Genomic DNA, 20,822 nt, shown 5'->3' with positions numbered 1-20,822 from the left:
TGCCATCTTTTCCTCCAGTTAATCTCCTAAGGAGAGATGGCATGTGCCAAGCATTGGAACATAGAAGTCAGGGTTCCCAAGGCTTGCCTCTTTTAACAGAAGTCTTAGGATAGTGCTCTGGGAAATAATTTTCAGTATGTCCATAACCTTCCATCTTGGAGCATTGTTTTTTTAAAGCAAGGGACTGATAAAACACCATATTCCTGATAATGATTATAATTATGGCTGCAGGGGATGCAGGCAGATGAGGAGTATGAGCAATCTTCTAATTCTTACCTTAGGTGGGTTCGTAGGTGTTCAAAGTATTATTATGCTTCATAACCCACACAGGTTACATTTATACAACATTTGCATGCATCAAGTATATAATATAAGCAATTCTTTCATATGCAAATATATAAATATACAATAATGTGAATATAATAAAAAAATTTTTTCAAACCATGATAATAAATATATTGCTTTACTAAAAGCTGAAATTAGCTAAACTAGAAGAGGCTTTGTATAAAATGTGCTGTCTTCTAACACCAGCCATGGCACAACCTGACGAAGCCAGCTGGGCTATTTCCGTCGCAGACAGCCTCAACAGCCTTCAGTGGCTGAGTCAGATGACCTTTTCTGACAGAGCCAGCATGCCAGGCTGCTTGCAGGAGACAAAAGCTCAACAGTCTCCTGAGTGAAGTACTCCAGCCCCTCCCCCTGAGTTTCCTATTATAAGTTGCTTTAAAAAAATGCAGGAATGGTCACTTTAAAGTAAAACCCAGGGTGGTGGGATAGGCACCCAAGAGACTGGCAGAGAGTTCTCACAGGGAATTGAGGAGCTAAGACGATCCCTACAAAAGCCAAATGAGTTCCCTTAGGAAGACGTGACAGTCCTCACTTCTCATTATACACACAGAATGCAATGCCAAGAGTCATCCTCTGGCTGGTTTTGCACTTAAACTTGTGAAGTTTATCAGGGAAGATGACTGCACCCACTCAAAGAGAAGGAGGTCCAGAAATAACACCATCTGGGCCAAAAAGAGAAACATCTTTCTGGCATGTGTGCCAATATGTGCACCCACTTGTACTATTTTTCCCAGTAGCAAACCAGTTCTTTAAGGGGATGGTGGCCAGGGGAGGGGGAGTACAGCTGACATTCACTACATTGCAACTTTGTGGTGAAGCATGCAAGTGGCTGCAGGTTTTAAGAAATATGAATGCAATATTCATATTGATTTTATTAAAGGAGAAAATACACACACTTGGTCACCTCACTGGCTTTATACTACTCACAAGCTTATGAAGAACACATCTGAAAGGGGAGACTTTTTGAAAAGGAGGAACATTCCCCTTCTAGAGAAACTGGAAATAACTCACTTTGAGGACAAATTTTATGCTCTCTTTAATTCAAGATAAACACTCTGGTTTACTTATTGATAGAAAATATTTACTGTAAATTAATTAGAGAAGAAACTATGAACAACAACAAAAGCAAGAGGTGACTTCTATGTTCCTTTGCCCCTCTGCTTCTAAAGCCAAAAACAATTTTGAGATGCCTAAAGGAACTATCATTAATATGTATTTATAGTTCTATCCTGACCTCCTTCAAACTCAAGTTACAGGATGTAAACAGGGAGAAAGGCTACAAAGGTGCCACACTGTGGAGCGGCACAGAGCTTCGGAAGACAGGCTCTAGCCCAGGCTCTGCTTCAGAAATGTCCTCTATTTCCTCCTCTGTAAGAGAAAGGAGATGTGCTAAGACTTCTAAAAAAGTTTTCGACTGTCTGAAACTACTAGAACAGATGTTCAATCACCGTATTTAGGGAAATTTGTGAAGAGCTGCAAGGTTCAGAGAAGCTACAAGATAGAACGAACCAAATTAAAGAATGAATGGTCCCATAGAGCAACTGATCACAAGATGAGGCTTCTCGCAAAGCCAACTCCGAGGTATATGGTCATGGAGGAGAAAAAGACCATGATCAGAATAACTGGCAAGGAAATACAAGAGACAGGAATAAATTTGCCAAAAACCTCTCCACTTGATTCTAATAGCATTGAAATGTACTACTCCTAGAGATTCAGTATCTTTCAAAAGTTTGAAAAGTCATCCATTTATGATTTGAGAACATTTCACAAAATAATGGAAAAGAACAGACACCCTGGAATCAATCTCTCTGTGTTTCTGTCTTGGGTCCACCTAGCTGTGTGACATCAGGTCACATATTTATCTGTAGTTTAGATAAATATTAAACTTATCACTTATCTCTGTACTTTAAAGACCTCATCTGTAAAATTAAGAATAATATTGGTTCCTACCTTTAAGAAAGACTATTATAAGACTTGCACAAGAGGCAGCCCAGGTGGCTCAGCGGTTTAGCGCCGCCTTCAGCCCAGGGCCTGATCCTGGAGACCCGGGATCGAGTCCCACGTCGGGCTCCCTGCATGGGAGGGAGCTTCTCCCTCTGCCTGTGTCTCTACCTCACTTTCTCTCTCTCTCTCTCTCTCTCATGAATAAATAAAATCTTAAAAAAAAATTACACAAATAATAATGCACATAAAGACTATAGCAGTGACTAATACATAATAAATACTTGATTAACAGTAGCTGTTATTATTTTATTATTGTTAATAACTAGCAGGCAAGAGAAAATATGGGTAATTTATGATTTCTGAAGATTCCTATTAAATACCACACTACAGAGACTAGCTCATAATCATCCATTCCACTAGGATCCCCATCAAATAAAGCAGGATAGGAAGAGATGTGATTTACAGAATCTGGGAGGTCAATGCAGGTAACAGTACACAGAACATAGCAAAGAAGAGGAGCTGCAGATCCAGGGTACTCACTAGACTTAGAATAACACAGACTTAGAAGTCACAAAGTCAAGATGGAATTTTCACATCAGAAAATATTCCATCTACTCACCATTCACAATTCCAAATGATTTTCCTCTTTTGAGAACACAGTTCTTATAACTCAGGTTATGAGCATTCGGATCTCTTCTATTATTGAGCTTATGATAATCCATTATCTAAAAGCTGTTTTGCTTAGATTCCTAAGCTAGAATGACAAATTAGATTTCATCTTCATCACTCTAACTAAGCTCTGTCCAATCAAACTTTTCACAGTGGTAATGTTCTAGATCTGTGTTGATCAAAACAGTAGTCACGGGGCACCTGGCTGGCTCGCTGACTGAGTGTCTGCCTTCGGCTCAGGGTGTGATCTCAGGGTCCTGGGATCAAGTCCCACATCAGGCTCCCCATAGAGAGCCTGCTTCTCCTTCTGCCTATGTCTCTGCCTTTCTTTCTCTCATGAATAGATAAAACTAAAATCTTAAAAAAAAAAAAAAAAAAAAAAAAGTAGTCACTAGACATATGCAGCTACTGAAGAGAAAATGAATTTTACTTTGTTTAATTAATTAAATTCAAATGTCACATGTAACTAGTGGCCACCATGCTGGACATTGCAGGCATAGTTAATTGAGAGTGGCTGACTGAAGTCTCATATTGAAAAGGATCCCACAGTGAGTCTGGGTCTAGCAAAAAAGAGTGCACTGACCGAGATGTCTGTTCTCAGACAAGGGGAATAGCCTTTACCATATTTGCAGGTTTGGTTAAAGGAATTCATCTCCTTTCCCTTATGCCAAAAAAAAAACAAAAAACAAAAAACAAACAAAAAACCTCTTCTCTTTTCTACTATCTACAGTGATTCTCAGACATGAGAGGGTCATTTTCTGTTCCTAGAAGAAACAAGATTGGCTAAAAGAAGCAGAAAGAAGCAGAAAGAAGCAGAAAGAAGCAGAAGAAGGAGGAGGAGGAGGAGGAGGAGGAGGAGGAAGGAGGAGGAAGGAGGAAGAAGGAGGAAGAAGGAGGAAGAAGGAGGAAGAAGGAGGGAGAAGGAGGAAGAAGGAAGAAGAAAAAAGAACTTCAGCCAGGACAATGCATAATGCCCTTGGTACTCAGAGAAGGAATATTAGTTCCAGGAAGTATTACAGAAGTAAAATCAATAGGGTTAAACTACCAGTTATTTTAAGCTATGTTATAGGCTTTTCTTCAGTGATATTATATGTGTGTGTGTTGTGTGTGTGTGTATGCATGTGCGCGCATGTGCCATGGACAGGTCATTAAGATGATTCAATTTATTTAAAAAAAAAAACAGATTGCATAGTGAGAGTAAAACACATTGTCCATTTTGAATGCAAAAAATATACTAAAGCTGTTGCAAAAGAAACCACCATGCCTAGGTCGAAAGTACCACATCCTCCAGAACTTTAAAAATAATACATTTTACTTTCCAAGAGAAGAACAGAATTCTAACATTTGATTTTTCAAAAATACCACGGTACTGCCTCCATGAAATATCATCTTGGCCAAATGTATGCAGGAGTCAAAAGATGTCACACATGACACTACCACCACGAGAAAAACCATGAACATATATTCTCATTTCCAGATCCCATGATAGGTTTCTATAAAGCTCTCCCAAAGACGGGTCCCCTGGGTGGCTCAGCTGGGCGTCGGCCTTCCACCCAGGGTGTGATCCTGGGGTCCCCGGATCGAGTTCCGCATCAGGCTCCCTGAATGGAGCCTGCTTCTCTCTCTGCCTGTGTCTCTGTCTCTCTCTGTCTCTTATGAATAAATAAAATCTTTAAAAAAAAAAAAAACAAACAAAAAACTCTCCCAAGGAGAAGTTAACTCAAACTCATGAAAATTTGGCTCCAAGGTGATTCTCAAAGCCTCAAGTTAAGAATCATTTTGGAATCTCCTTTCAGGTTCAAATACATATAATACAAAATGTCAGGGTTTAGGTATAAGCAACCTAGATTTATCCCAGAGCTTTAACCCTAGAAAGGCTCCAGAATTAGTCATGTCTCTGCCACACACCATGAGATGCCCAAAGAAGAGTCAGTTCCTTAATTCAAATGCTCCAAACAAAACAACATCAAAGCAATTACTTATACTACCCTCCTTCTTCTTTAAAGAATTCACGGTATCAATTACAATAAGATAATGATATAAATTACTATTTTTCTGGGATTCTGTATATAAAATAATGATATAACTTACTATTTTTCTGGGATTCTGTATATAAAAATCCATCTTGCAATTTTACCCAAAGAGGAGCATTTTACTCAAGTACCAAAGGACTGTTATAAACTAGTCAGTCTCAGGGGCACCTGGGTGGCTTAGTTGGTTAAGCATCTGCCTTCAGTTCACGTCATAATCCCAGGGTTCTGAGATCGAGCCCCACATCAGGCTCTCTGCTCAGTGAGGAGTCTGCTTCTCCCTCTCCCACTCCCAGTGCTTGTGAGCTCTCTCGCTGTCAAATACATAAATAAAATCTTAAAAAAAAAAAAAAAAAAAGCTGGCTAGTTTCATGACTTGATCCCAAAAAAACTAATGTTACAGTAAAATTTCAAATATTACATATTTAAATAGACTCCTTCAATATCCAAATTTAAAAGTGGCCATTGTTTATCTTTCAGAAAACACATGAACTGTTATAAATTTTCTAAACTAATACATAACAGCAAGTTTAAAAAGCAACCTCTGGAAAACAGAAATGACCTCTTCTCTTACCTCTACTACTGTGGTTTCTGCAGCTTTGCACATCGGCAAATTGAAATTTCTTGCACTTTTCCTATATTAGGAGGAAAGAAAACCAAAAATAAGAAGAGTTTCTCTCAGCTTTGATTACAGATTAAAAGAATTTCTATAAACTACAATCTTAAGATCTTTTAAAAAGAATGTATTATATTTTTCCTAAGTGTTAATTTTATAAATAAAAATAATGGCCCCATTTCATTCAATTATACCTTTTATGGGGTTGAAGGAAAGAGGGACTATTTTTCATATTCTAATATAGATTACATTCAGAAAGATAAAAAAGATATTAATAAATCTCATTTAAAACTAATTTGCCTAAATCTTTTAACCGGGTGCCACTTTATTTCTATAGTTATATATTTCACTAAACTTGCTCTTGTTAAAATATTAAGAAAGGTAGCAAGGGCTTTGTATGAGAAGGCATAGTAATTATATTCTCTATTAAAGAGAAATCTATTGCTGAAATAAAATGAAACATTCACTGGTAATGCGTGAGTCATCTATAAAGATCATTCTGGGGGACCAATTTCTAATGAAATTTTTTGAAGTGCAACACCCACATCAGACCCTGAGGTGTAAAAATTTCAAGAAAGTGACAATTTTGCTGATGGTTTTGCACTCAAGTTCTTAAATTAATGCACCACCACCATCCATAAAAAAATTTAATATACTTTTTGTTTCTGAGAGTGTAAGTCGATAAAAAAACTTACATGATAAAGGAAAATAAGTTATCTCTCTCTTTTACTAGCTCTTTTAGGCCACCAATGTTTATCTCACTTAGATTCAAGAATAAATATAAAGACAGGTGTGTCCCTGAGAGAGAAGTCCTTGGGTACTTTCTTTCACAAGTTGCTATGTTGGATTCCACTAGATGTCTGGCATGCCCAACATCAAAACCCCCAAGGGCAGTGTGGCCAGAGGCAAGGCTGTGCAGGGCTGTCCTAATGATGGCCTAGATAGACATTTTACCAGTTGTCCCATTAGAAGTGAAGGTCATCCTAGAAACCAGTATCTTGGGACGCCCAGGTGGCTCAGTGGTTAAGCATCTGCCTTCAGCTCAGGGTGTGATCCTGGAGTCTGGGGATCGAGTCCCACGTCAGGCTCCCTGCATGGAGCCTGCTTCTCCCTCTGCCCGTGTCTCTGCCTCTCTCTCTCTGTCTCTCATGAATGAATAAATAAAATCTTAAAAAAAAAAAAAAGAAAACAAAGAAAGAAACCAGTATTTTAAGAATTTAAGTCACTTGACCATTGCTGATGAGCAGTCTTATCTCCTGTCAATAACCACAGGCATAAGTCAATGATGGGAAGAGCCCTTGTGCAGTCTTTAGATATCAGAGCCAGGCAGTGAAACACATGATAAATTCATGGAAACAGTTTAAATAGTTCATTTCCATTTGCTTCTATTACAATTTCATTAATCTTTTTAAAAAAGCAACTTAACTTTGCAAACATTACACCAAGATGTCAAATAAGGCAGACATGAGGCAAAATGAGTACCTGCCAAAATCAGTTGTAACCAAAACCTGGCTGAATTCAAGAAACTAAATATAATATTGACATCATATAAGGTCTTCAGAAATGAACAAAACAACATGAGGGTAGTCACTGAGAATTTAACTATGATCTCACCAAAGGTGCATTTGGTAAAGATAAACATTATTACCAAAACAGTAAATAACCATATTATAAGAAACAAAATTATTTCTGTAACCTAACCAGCAAAGTCTTCAAGACCAAACATTTTGGAAAACTTGTATGTATATTTTCAAAAATACTGTTTATTTTGTGGAAAAATAAATAAATAATTTTTGGAAAACTTGTATGTGTATATTCAAAAGTACAATTTTCAAAACCATATAATGTATAAATCTAAGATACTAAATATTTGGTATTTAATACGCTTAGGGTAATCAAAAGATCTTGAAATCTATTAAGCCTGTGGTTTAATATCTGTGGCTATCCAAATAACAAGAATGAAAGTTGAGCATTATCCAGATTAATCAACTTTTCAGATAGAACCTACAGAAGTATTTCTTAGTAGACACCAACAGGACTAGAAAAGAAGCGACCTAAATGGTTGTTAGCAAGATCTTTCCAGAATATCAAAAAAATTTAGGCATTTTACCTTAATGCATATTAATAACAATTTCAAAATTAAATACAATTGTGTGCTTTTCTCACATTTGCTAAGTACATCTTAACACTTAACTTGTCCTGGCAACTAAAATACCACATGGAAAAATAGTTTGTATGTGACTATATACAAGAGTATTTAGATTCAAAATAGCTTACAAGCAGTACAATGTGGGCCCCAACCAATTAGAACAGATTTCCACAAGTACACCACATCACCAAGACTGCACAGCAGTAGCCTTGCACACACATACATATGCTGACAGGTGGGCCTGTTTGATCGTAAGCCACTTTTTAAATAAGTTTTTAAACACCAAACACATCAATATATCCATTTTTGTAATCATAATTTAGGAAATGTAAAGTTGCTGGAATGCATTTCATTCAAATTTTTTAAAACCATCATACTACCTGAAAATCACATTTCCTGCTTGGTCTGCCTTCCAGGCTTTCACCAAAGCAAAATCTCCTGTAATTGCTTCTTCCAAAATAAAATGCTGACCATTAAACTCCCTCACCTGCAGGAGACAAAGAGGGCATTGTCAGGTATTTGCAGGAGTTCCAGTTGGCCATGGTTATATGCTCTGACAGAAGCAGACAATAAGGATACAAATCTAGTCAGAGAAGGTTTCTCAGAGAGAGAACAATCTAAATGGAGATCTCAAGGATGACTAGTGGTAGGCAACTAGGATTTAGTCAAAGTGGCGGAAGAGGAACTGAGGGAACAGCATATGCAAAGACTCAGCAGCAAGAAAGAGCTTGGTAAACTTGAGGAACTAGAAGTTCTACATGCTTAAGGCATAGACTGTAGGTTAGCACTCATTTTATTATTTGTGTGCATAAGTTATATATACAGAACATGAAAAATAGCCCATCTTTCCTTCCACTTCAGGGGAGGGGGAACCAAAACTATGTAAGCTGCATAAAATGGCCAATGTATTTTGAACACAAAATAGTTACAAAAATCTATTCATCTCTCCTAATTAATCTATAACCATCTGTTGAAATTTTAATTGGAATTCCCAGAATTTGCAGATAAAACTGGAGAACTGATATACTATAACTTTCCACCTGTGAGCAGAGCATATGCCCACGTTTTTTGAAGTCTTCTTTTACCTCTTTGAATTGCTTTTAATTTTTCCCAAAAAAGCTTTGTATATATTTTCTTTAGGTTTATTCATAGGCACTTCATGGTTTTTGATGCTACTATGAGTATTCTATGTTCTTCTATTATACCTCCTCTTCTGTCATTACTGGTTTAATGGATGCTATTGATTTTTGTATGTGCATTGCCTTTTAATTGTACTACAGATAGAGGCGGAAGAGGGGAGAGGAATCATAAAGTAAAACTATGCCATGGCATTTTGTTCCTCTTTTCTTCTCAGGGATTTAGCTCTGGGATTTCAAACAAAGAAGAGAGGAAACAACGCCAATACTACACATCCATCCTACACATGACTGGAGCCTGGGAAGGCATAGCTCCATCCTCGTTCGTACTGCACCCTCTAGTGGACAAACAGCATGCATACCAGGGGAAGCTTCGGGAGAAAGTTTGGTGTATTGACTTTTCTTCAACTATGGTTTAAAGCAGAAATCCTTTCTTAAAGAACAGCTTCCTTAAAGACCTTACCCCACTTTCCAGTGAATTTATGGGATCATTGAATAAGGAGAATCTTATTAACATGAAATTTAGACAAATCATATTAAAGATATTTATAAACTGTACATCAATACGTAGCTTTTTAAAGAGTTTTATGTATTTCAAAGCCATTACTGCCAACACCAATGATGACTGATGACAGGTATGTTATATTGTATACAGATCTAGAAAACTTCATAAAGATCTAAATATATGCTAATCCAAGGCAATGTGAAAAAACTGACTTTTTTTTTCCTATTCCAATTATAGCATTTCCTGATGGATCTACAAACCAGCAGCTGCTTATGCCAGCCATTCTAAAATTTTAAAACAGGGAAAGGATTGGTTTTGTCATACTGGCTATTACACTCACTTAAAAGAGTTGTAGGTTTCCTGGTCACCACTTCCCCCTTTTTTTCAGCCCTTTCTTGTATCCATTCCAATCAAATTCTCACCAATGCAGAAAAAATCCTCTCTTTCAGAAAAATTCTTTAAGGTCACCAATGACCTCCATGTTTCTAAAGCCAATGTCCCACTTCTCACTCTGACACAACTGATAACTTCCTTTTTTGTAAAATTTCCCTTGTCTTTCAAGTTACTAGATTCCCCTTGCTTTTCTCTTCACTTACTAAACATTTTCCCATTCTTCTTTGCTGCTTCTTTTCCTCTTCCCACTTCTTAAATGCAAAGGAGGTATCCACTGCCTGTAATCCAGCCCTAGACACTCAGCTAGTCCCACAGATTTAAAGATGCTGAAGACTCCAAAGCTCTAAACTTCCAGCTCTAAACCCTCCCCAAGCTGGAGACAAGCTGGAGACTACTGAGCAACTTCTGCTGAAGTCTAGAGGATGTCTCAAATACATCCAGTCCTAGACAAGGCTCTTGGATTACTCCCATACGTTGTCCATCTCATAAGCAGCATGCATGGTTCTTGTTCTTCCTCATGCCCCACAACCAATGCATTGGTAAATCAACATATGTCCTGATTCCAACCACTTCCCACAAGCTCCACTGTTAACCACTTCAGTCTAAACCACTTCCTTGCCCACCTGGGTCAATACAACAGCGTCTTAATCTCTCTCACTGCTTCTGCTCTTGGAACCTTCCCAAAAACTCTCCACCTGGCAGCCACAGTGATCCCTCCAAGATGTAACTCAGACCACTTCATTCTCCTGTCTGTGAACTCTCTACTGTGCCCTCACCACTCAGTAAAACCCAACTCATGTGATCTGGCTCTCACACCTCCCCCCTTCAGCCCCTCATCTTACTGCTCTCTGCCTCATTCATTCTGTTCTTGTCTTGCTGCCCTGCTGTTCTACAAACAGGGCTAGCCTGCCTCAGGACCTTGTCCTTCCTCTTCCTTCTGACCAGAGCACAACCCTATAATCTTTGCTCACTCATTCTCCTGTTTTATTCAGATCTCTATCAACTGTCACTTCCTCAGAGAGGTTTCCCCGTACCCAATCTGGAACACCACTTCCCTGGCCAGTGAGCATTCTCTCTGCCCTTACCCTACTTGATTTTTCTTCACAGCACTTTTGTTATTAACAAAATATGTTTATGAATTCATTCTGTTAGTTCCTCCACTAGCAGGCACACTTGGTCTAGATCATCACCCTTTCTAACTATACTTGGGCCAGTGCCTGACAAAAAGTAGGATCTCAGTAAATACCACTGAATTAAAAGATTTACTCACCTCCTCTTCCTACCATAAGTAGGAGAAATAAAGAGCTAACAACAATCATTTTAAGAAATTATTTGTCATGTTCCTAGGTAATTCAGATAAAAGTACAAAACTACTAGATTTGTGCATCTGACTCCAGGCAAAGATGAATCCAGGCATTCAGGACAGACTCTAGTCTATCCTATGTTTTCCCAGGGTGAGCTAACGCTCTAACTTCTAGCAAACTCTCAAGGTATTAACCCAATTTTTCTAGGCATCATTATCTACATTACTAAGATCCATTTTAATAATTAGGCTCCTGTCTTATTTCCCAAAAACTTTTTAAACCCCATTAGGCAGTAAAGAGAGAAGCAAGATAGAATATTAAAAAAAATGTTAATCAAAGCTTTGAGTCAATATAGGTCACTCTAAGCAGAAAGGCAAAGCTCCAGATGGAGGACACTGCTAGAGACAAACGCTGAACAGCAAGGGGCATGTTCGATGACCTTTTATCTTCTCTCATAACATGGAGGTGCAGAGCTAACATCCCTATAACCAAAAAAAAATTTTATAAAAATCGCTATAAGCAAGTGGTTTAAGAGATCCTTTGATTATGAAGCTGTCATTTCCTTTGAGCTATGCACAGTATTTCTGCAGCCTACACTAACACTCTTGAGCTGTGTGGCCAGGAAGAAGGGAGAAGGACTAAAATTATAGTAATGGAATACTGGGCTGTGTAATTTTTACAGCTGGCTCAAATCTGAGTTTCTCAAGTATCTATCTAGAGGTCTGTTCTTTTCTAATATGTGAGTGAAATTACCTGGTAGAAAGATACGCCAACCTCCCCAGCACTTTAAATAAAACTAAATTATTCAGTTAGCTCAAGTATGTCCAGTATATAAAATGAAGGACAAATGCTCTATTTTATTATGTAATTACAACTGCCCCTGGCTTTTCGAAATGGTAAACAAACTTGTGATGTCTTTGGTTTTTTCTTCCTCCTTCATCCACATCCAGAAGGGGCTTGAGAATAAAAGTTTACTATGATACAATGATATATCTACTCTCTTTTTCACATAAGCATAATCAAAAGTTATAAATCCTCCTACATTTGTTAAAACCTACCATAAAACTAATCTTGACTCACACATACTTATATGGATTACAGTTTTGTTTCTTCTCATTTATTTATTCTGGTTTCTCTGTGTGATTTTAATTACTGGCAGATGCTCTGTTTTAGCTAGAAACTGTACCTAGCATATGCACATAAATGAAAGACAGTGTCTCTTCTCACACAGAGGTGATTTTATCCTGTCTACCCACTGAGTCCACCTGGAAGTCTACGCTGAAAGAGGTATCCCAGTGTTACCTGGATGCGGGTACTTCTTACCTCTCTGGGCTTACTGGCAATGGCAATGCTGCCATCTTTGTTGTATTTGATCGGGGACCCTCCTTGTTGCACCAGGGTCCCATACCCGGTGCTGGTGTAAAATGCAGGAACTCCAGCCCCACCTGCACGAATCCGCTCTGCAAGCGTGCCCTGCAAGTGAGCAACCAACACATCATAAGAAGTTCATTAAGTGTACTTCTGTATGTGGATATAGATACATTTACAGACATGGTTCCTTTCTCTAGAAGTTTAGCATTCTAAATAGTACCTAGCATTGCATATTAGTGTATTTCACTAACTATATGCTAGATTAGTTGAAAACAAGTATTGTTCCTCTAGATAACAATCTCTCAATTCTTAATCCACATTCAAATGTAACTCCTTCTTTGTATAATTGTGTTCACAGCTTTCTGGTCTCCCACTGCTCTCCTGACATCATATTCTATGTCAATCTGTTTGTAATATTTTAAAATTAATTTTCAAATCTGAAGTATGTCACTTTAACCATATGTATTTTAAAACATGTGCTTAAATTTTGTGTTTTACTGTGTGACATATGTACGTATATAGCCTGACCTTATCATGAATAACACTACCGTTATTATAAATAATAATGTAATAAGTTCATTTACTTAGAGTTTATTCTAAAACATTCTTATAAGCATTTTATCTACTACATTATCTGACTAGTGAAAAATCCAAAGTTAGGCGAAGAGTACAGCTAATTTGGTTTCTAAAAGCTAAGAGTATTTCAAATTTTATCTCAGAGTAGAATGTACTGTTTGCAAAGTTTTTTGCACCTTTTTTTTGATCATCTTTACCCCCTCCCTAGGTAACAGTGATTCAAACCTGATTTCCTAGCTCTCTCTCACCTCTAACTGCTTTCCCATTGGGGAATAACTCTGGCCCTGAATATTTCCTAACACCCACCCTAACATTGAAACCTGTTTTGGTCTAATTACATCATATTCACACTACATAACTGTCTGGTCAATCAATAATAAGAATTGGTTTCAGTATTAGTAATAGTATGTTAAAATTATCTCAACCTGAAAACAATTTTCTACTTTAACTGGGTCCTTTAAATACTAAATTTAAAGCAGAAACTAAAAGATGGGATTTCAGACACAGAGTCATCAAAGTGGGTGGGATAATCTGGGGAAGGCAGGATATGAGGCATAACTGACAATCTTCCAGCCAACAGCTTCTCTATTCTATCTAATAGAGATAACTCTGTTTTGTACTGTATTTTGAGTTAATAACATACATAAAATTAAATAATCAAGTCAACCATAACAACCCTCCCTACTGTAAGATATTTTTTATGTCTACCCTCCTTGAATACTTTGTCTCTGTCCCATTTGGCAAAGACCTAAAAGTGGACAATTTCTGGGCAGCCTGGGGGGCTCGCCTTTGGCCCAGGGCCTGATCCTGGAGACCCGGGATGGAGTCCCTCGTCGGGCTCCCTGCATGGAGCCTGCTTCTCTCTGCCTGTGTCTCTGCCCCTCTCTTTCTCTCTCTTTCTCTCTCCCTCTCTGTCTCTCATGAATAAATAAAATCTTAAAAAAAAAAAAGTGGACAATTCCAACATAGAGGCTCCCTGCAGTTACCACCAACCCCTACATGCAAATCCCAAAGAGAATCCTATTCCTTACCATTTTATCAACACTTTTCTGGCTCACAGGCTGCAAAACAAGTTATCAGAGCCAATGTTTATTTACCTGCCACTAAGACAGGGAAAGAGACACTGACGTCTCTAAGCTTAAAGAAGGAATATAAACGAGGGGCTCTTGGGTGGCTCAGTGTTTCAGCGTCATGATCCTGGGGTCCTGGGATCTAGTCCTGCACTGGGCTCACCGCAGAGAGCCTGCTTCTCCCTCTGCCTGTGTCTCTGCCTCTCTGTGTCTCTCATGAATAAATAAATAAAATCTTAAAAGGGAAAAAAAAAGGAGGGATCCCTGGGTGGCTCAGTGGTTTAGCACCTGCCTTCGGCCCAGGGAGTGATCCTGGAGTCCCGGGATCTAGTCCCACGTCGGGCTCCCTGCATGGAGCCTGCTTCTCCCTCTGCCTGTGTCTCTGTCTCTGCCTCTCTCTCTCTCTCTCTCTCTCTCTCTGTGTCTTTCATGAATAAATAAATAAAAATCTGGGTAAGGGGCAAGATGGCGGAAGAGTAGGGTCTCCAAATCACCTGTCTCCACCAAATTACCTAGAAAACCTTCAAATTATCCTGAAAATCTATGAATTCGGCCTGAGAACTAAAGAGAGAACAGCTGGAATGCTACAGTGAGAAGAGTTCGCGCTTCTATCAAGGTAGGAAGACGGGGAAAAAAGAAGTAAAGAAACAAAGGCCTCCAAGGGGGAGGGGCCCCGCGAGGAGCCGGGCTGAGGCCGGGGCGAGTGTCCCCAGGACAGGAGAGCCCCTTCCCGGAGACGCAGGAGCTGCACCGACCTTCCCGGGGGAAAGGGGCTCCCAGGGAGTTGGAGCAGGACCCAGGAGGGCGAGGATGCCCTCGGGCTCCCCGGGACAGTAACAGAGCAACTGCGCGCCCAGGAGAGTGCGCCGAGCTCCCTAAGGGCTGCAGCGCCCACGGCGGGACCCGGCGGGACCCGGAGCAGCTGAAGGGGCTCGGGGGGCGGCTCTGCGGAGGGGGCTGCGCGGCCCCGGGAGCAGCTCGGAGGGGCTCGGGCAGAGGAAGAAGCTCCGTGCGGAGGGGCCTGCGCGGTTCCAGGAGCAGCTCGGAGGGGCTCGGGCGGCGGCTCCGCGGAGCGGGTTGCGCGGCCCGGGAGCGCGAATCCACCGGCGCAGGCCCCGGAGCACAGGGCGCCGGGACACAGCCCAGGATCCGGCCTCCCCCGGGACAGGCAGAGGCCGGGAGGGCCCAGGACAGCAAGGACGCTCCTGCCCCAGCTGAGCAGATCAGCGGCCCCGCCCCGAGCCTCCAGGCCCTGCAGACGGAGAGCTCCGGAGTTCCTGCGGGGGCTGAATCCAGGGCTCCAGAGCTGGCCCCGCCACTAGGGCTGTTGCTCCTGGGGCTTCACGGGGTAAACAACCCCCACTGAGCCCTGCACCAGGAGGGGCACAGCAGCTCCCCCAACTGCTAACACCTGAAAATCAGCACAGCAGGCCCCTCCCCCAGAAGACCAACTAGACTGACTGACAACTTCCAGGGGAAGCCAAGGGACTTAAAGTACACAGAATCAGAAGATACTCCCCCGTGGTTCTTTTTTTTTTTTGCTTTTTGATTTGTTTCCTTCCCCCACCCCCCTTTTTTCTCCTTTCTTTCTTTTTCTTTCTCTTTTTCTTTTTTTTCTTCCTTTTTTTTCTCTTTCTCTTTTCTTTCCTTCTTTCTCTCCTCTCTTTTTCTCCTCTTCCCAATACAACTTGCTTTTGGCCACTCTGCACTGAGCAAAATGACTAGAAGGAAAACCTCACCTCAAAAGAAAGAATCAGAAACAGTCCTCTCTCCCACAGAGTTACAAAATCTGGATTACAATTCAATGTCAGAAAGCCAATTCAGAAGCACTATTATACAGCTACTGGTGGCTCTAGAAAAAAGCATAAAGGACTCAAGAGACTTCATGACTGCAGAATTTAGAGCTAATCAGGCAGAAATTAAAAATCAATTGAATGAGATGCAATCCAAACTAGAAGTCCTAACGACTAGGGTTAACGAGGTGGAAGAACGAGTGAGTGACATAGAAGACAAGTTGATAGCAAAGAGGGAAACTGAGGAAAAAAGAGACAAACAATTAAAAGACCATGAAGATAGATTAAGGGAAATAAACGACAGGCTGAGGAAGAAAAACCTACGTTTAATTGGTGTTCCCGAGGGTGCGGAAAGGGCCAGAGGGCCAGAATATGTATTTGAACAAATTCTAGCTGAAAACTTTCCTAATCTGGGAAGGGAAACAGGCATTCAGATCCAGGAAATAGAGAGATCCCCCCTAAAATCAATAAAAACCATTCAACACCTCGACATTTAATAGTGAAGCTTGCAAATTCCAAAGATAAAGAGAAGATCCTTAAAGCAGCAAGAGACAAGAAATCCCTGACTTTTATGGGGAGGAGTATTAGGGTAACAGCAGACCTCTCCACAGAGACCTGGCAGGCCAGAAAGGGCTGGCAGGATATATTCAGGGTCCTAAATGAGAAGAACATGCAACCAAGAATACTTTATCCAGCAAGGCTCTCATTCAAAATGGAAGGAGAGATAAAGAGCTTCCAAGACAGGCAGCAACTAAAAGAATATGTGACCTCTGCAAGAAATTTTAAGGGGGACTCTTAAAATTCCCCTTTAAGAAGTAGTTCAGTGGAACATTCCACAAAAACAAGGACTGAATAGTTATCATGATGACACTAAATTCATATCTCTCAATAGTAACTCTGAATGTGAACGGGCTTAATAACCCCATCAAAAGGCGCAGGGTTTCAGACTGGATAAAAAAGCAGGACCCATCTATTTGCTGTCTACAAGAGACTCATTTTAGACAGAAGGACACCTACAGCCTGAAAATAAAAGGTTGGAGAACCATTTACCATTCGAATGGTCCTCAAAAGAAAGCAGGGGTAGCCATCCTTATATCAGATAAACTAAAATTTACCCCAAAGACTGTAGTGAGAGATGAAGAGGGACACTATATCATACTTAAAGGATCTATTCAACAAGAGGACTTAACAATCCTCAATATATATTTCCCGAATGTGGGAGCTGCCAAATACATAAATCAATTATAAACCAAAGTGAAGAAATACTTAGATAATAATACACTTATACTTGGTGACTTCAATCTAGCTCTTTCTATACTCGATAGGTCTTCTAAGCACATCTCCAAAGAAACGAGAGCTTTAAATGATACACTGGACCAGATGGATTTCACAGATATCTACAGAACTTTACATCCAAACTCAACTGAATACACATTCTTCTCAAGTGCACATGGAACTTTCTCCAGAATAAACCACATATTGGGTCACAAATCGGGTCTGAACCGATACCAAAAGATTGGGATCGTCCCCTGCATATTCTCAGACCATAATGCCTTGAAATTAGAACTAAATCACAACAAGAAGTTTGGAAGGACCTCAAACACGTGGAGGTTAAGGACCATCCTGCTAAAAGATGAAAGGGTCAACCAGCATATTAAGGAAGAATTAAAAAGATTCATGGAGGGATCCCTGGGTGGCGCAGCGGTTTGGCACCTGCCTTTGGCCCAGGGCGTGATCCTGGAGACCCGGGATCGAATCCCACGTCGGGCTCCCGGTGCATGGAGCCTGCTTCTCCCTCTGCCTGTGTCTCTGCCTCTCTCTCTCTCTGTGACTATCATAAATAAATAAAAATTTAAAAGAAAAAAAAAAAAAGATTCATGGAAACTAATGAGAATGAAGATACAACCATCCAAAATCTTTGGGATGCAGCAAAAGCAGTCCTAAGGGGGAAATACATCGCAATACAATCATCCATTCAAAAACTGGAAAGAACTCAAATACAAAAGCTAACCTTACACATAAAGGAGCTAGAGAAAAAACAGCAAATAGATCCTACACCCAAGAGAAGAAGGGAGTTAATAAAGATTCGAGCAGAACTCAATGAAATCGAGACCAGAAGAACTGTGGAACAGATCAACAGAACCAGGAGTTGGTTCTTTGAAAGAATTAATAAGATAGATAAACCATTAGCCAGCCTTATTAAAAAGAAGAGAGAGAAGACTCAAATTAATAAAATCATGAATGAGAAAGGAGAGATCACTACCAACACCAAGGAAATACAAACAATTTTAAAAACATATTATGAACAGCTATATGCCAATAAATTAGGCAATCTAGGAGAAATGGACGCATTCCTGGAAAGCCACAAACTACCAAAACTGGAACAGGAAGAAATAGAAAACCTTAACAGGCCAATAACCAGGGAGGAAATTGAAGCAGTCATCAAAAACCTCCCAAGACACAAGAGTCCAGGGCCAGATGGCTTCCCAGGGGAATTCTATCAAACGTTTAAAGAAGAAACCATACCTATTCTCCTAAAGCTGTTTGGAAAGATAGAAAGAGATGGAGTACTTCCAAATTCGTTCTATGAGGCCAGCATCACCTTAATTCCAAAACCAGACAAAGACCCCACCAAAAAGGAAAATTAAAGACCAATATCCCTGATGAACGCAGATGCAAAAATTCTCAACAAGATACTGGCCAATAGGATCCAACAGTACATTAAGAAAATTATTCACCATGACCAAGTAGGATTTATCCCCGGGACACAAGGCTGGTTCAACACCCGTAAAACAATCAATGTGATTCATCATATCAGCAAGAGAAAAACCAAGAACCATATGATCCTCTCATTAGATGCAGAGAAAGCATTTGACAAAATACAGCATCCATTTCTGATCAAAACTCTTCAGAGTGTAGGGATAGAGGGAACATTCCTCGACATCTTAAAAGCCATCTATGAAAAGCCCACAGCAAATATCATTCTCAATGGGGAAGCACTGGGAGCCTTTCCCCTAAGATCAGGAACAAGACAGGGATGTCCACTCTCACCACTGCTGTTCAACATAGTACTGGAAGTCCTAGCCTCAGCAATCAGACAACAAAAAGACATTAAAGGCATTCAAATTGGCAAAGAAGTCAAACTCTCCCTCTTCGCCGATGACATGATACTCTACATAGAAAACCCAAAAGTCTCCACCCCAAGATTGCTAGAACTCATACAGCAATTCGGTAGCGTGGCAGGATACAAAATCAATGCCCAGAAATCAGTGGCATTTCTATACACTAACAATGAGACTGAAGAAAGAGAAATTAAGGAGTCAATCCCATTTACAATTGCACCCAAAAGCATAAGATACCTAGGAATAAACCTAACCAAAGATGTAAAGGATCTATACCCTCAAAACTATAGAACACTTCTGAAAGAAATTGAGGAAGACACAAAGAGATGGAAAAATATTCCATGCTCATGGATTGGCAGAATTAATATTGTGAAAATGTCAATGTTACCCAGGGCAATATACACGTTTAATGCAATCCCTATCAAAATACCATGGACTTTCTTCAGAGAGTTAGAACAAATTATTTTAAGATTTGTGTGGAATCAGAAAAGACCCCGAATAGCCAGGGGAATTTTAAAAAAGAAAACCATAGCTGGGGGCATCACAATGCCAGATTTCAGGTTGTACTACAAAGCTGTGGTCATCAAGACAGTGTGGTACTGGCACAAAAACAGACATATAGATCAGTGGAACAGAATAGAGAATCCAGAAGTGGACCCTGAACTTTATGGGCAACTAATATTCGATAAAGGAGGAAAGACTATCCATTGGAAGAAAGACAGTCTCTTCAATAAATGGTGCTGGGAAAATTGGACATCCACATGCAGAAGAATGAAACTAGACCACTCTCTTTCACCATACACAAAGATAAACTCAAAATGGATGAAAGATCTAAATGTGAGACAAGATTCCATCAAAATCCTAGAGAAGAACACAGGCAACACCCTTTTTGAACTCGGCCATAGTAACTTCTTGCAAGATACATCCACGAAGGCAAAAGAAACAAAAGCAAAAATGAACTATTGGGACTTCATCAAGATAAGAATCTTTTGCACAGCAAAGGATACAGTCAACAAAACTCAAAGACAACCTACAGAATGGGAGAAGATATTTGCAAATGACATATCAGATAAAGGGCTAGTTTCCAAGATCTATAAAGAACTTATTAAACTCAACACCAAAGAAACAAACAATCCAATCATGAAATGGGCAAAAGACATGAAGAGAAATCTCACAGAGGAAGACATAGACATGGCCAACATGCACATGAGAAAATGCTCTGCATCACTTGCCATCAGGGAAATACAAATCAAAACCACAATGAGATACCACCTCACACCAGTGAGAATGGGGAAAATTAACAAGGCAGGAAACCACAAATGTTGGAGAGGATGCGGAGAAAAGGGAACCCTCTTACACTGTTGGTGGGAATGTGAACTGGTGCAGCCACTCTGGAAAACTGTGTGGAGGTTCCTCAAACAGTTAAAAATAGACCTGCCCTATGACCCAGCAATTGCACTGTTGGGGATTTACCCCAAAGATACAGATGCAATGAAACGCAGGGACACCTGCACCCCGATGTTTATAGCAGCAATGGCCACAATAGCCAAACTGTGGAAGGAGCCTCGGTGTCCAACGAAAGATGAATGGATAAAGAAGATGTGGTTTATGTATACAATGGAATATTACTCAGCTATTAGAAATGACAAATACCCACCATTTGCTTCAACTTGGATAGAACTGGAGGGTATTATGCTGAGTGAAGTAAGTCAGTCGGAGAAGGACAAACATTATATGTTCTCATTCATTTGGGGAATATAAATAATAGTGAAAGGGAATATAAGGGAAGGGAGAAG

General features: G+C 40.0%; 1 protein-coding gene across 1 annotated transcript in view; it reads right to left on the bottom strand.

Moving 5' to 3' along the window:
- OXCT1 (3-oxoacid CoA-transferase 1) overlaps window positions 1-20,822 on the bottom strand; it is a 134,103-nt gene that overhangs the window by 91,737 nt on the left and 21,544 nt on the right. Inside the window, exons 5-7 of the mRNA XM_072824756.1 lie at window positions 12,418-12,567; window positions 8,137-8,243; window positions 5,566-5,626 (exon numbers count right to left, since the gene is read on the bottom strand). Coding sequence (XP_072680857.1) covers window positions 5,566-5,626; window positions 8,137-8,243; window positions 12,418-12,567 — 318 coding nt within the window. The remainder of the gene's footprint in view (window positions 1-5,565; window positions 5,627-8,136; window positions 8,244-12,417; window positions 12,568-20,822) is intronic.

Source organism: Canis lupus, chromosome 4 (genome assembly GCF_048164855.1).
Source record: "Canis lupus baileyi chromosome 4, mCanLup2.hap1, whole genome shotgun sequence".
Taxonomy (NCBI): domain Eukaryota; kingdom Metazoa; phylum Chordata; class Mammalia; order Carnivora; family Canidae; genus Canis; species Canis lupus.
The sequence above is the reverse complement of the archived record's forward strand: the minus strand, read 5'-3'. Positions and strand labels throughout refer to the sequence as shown.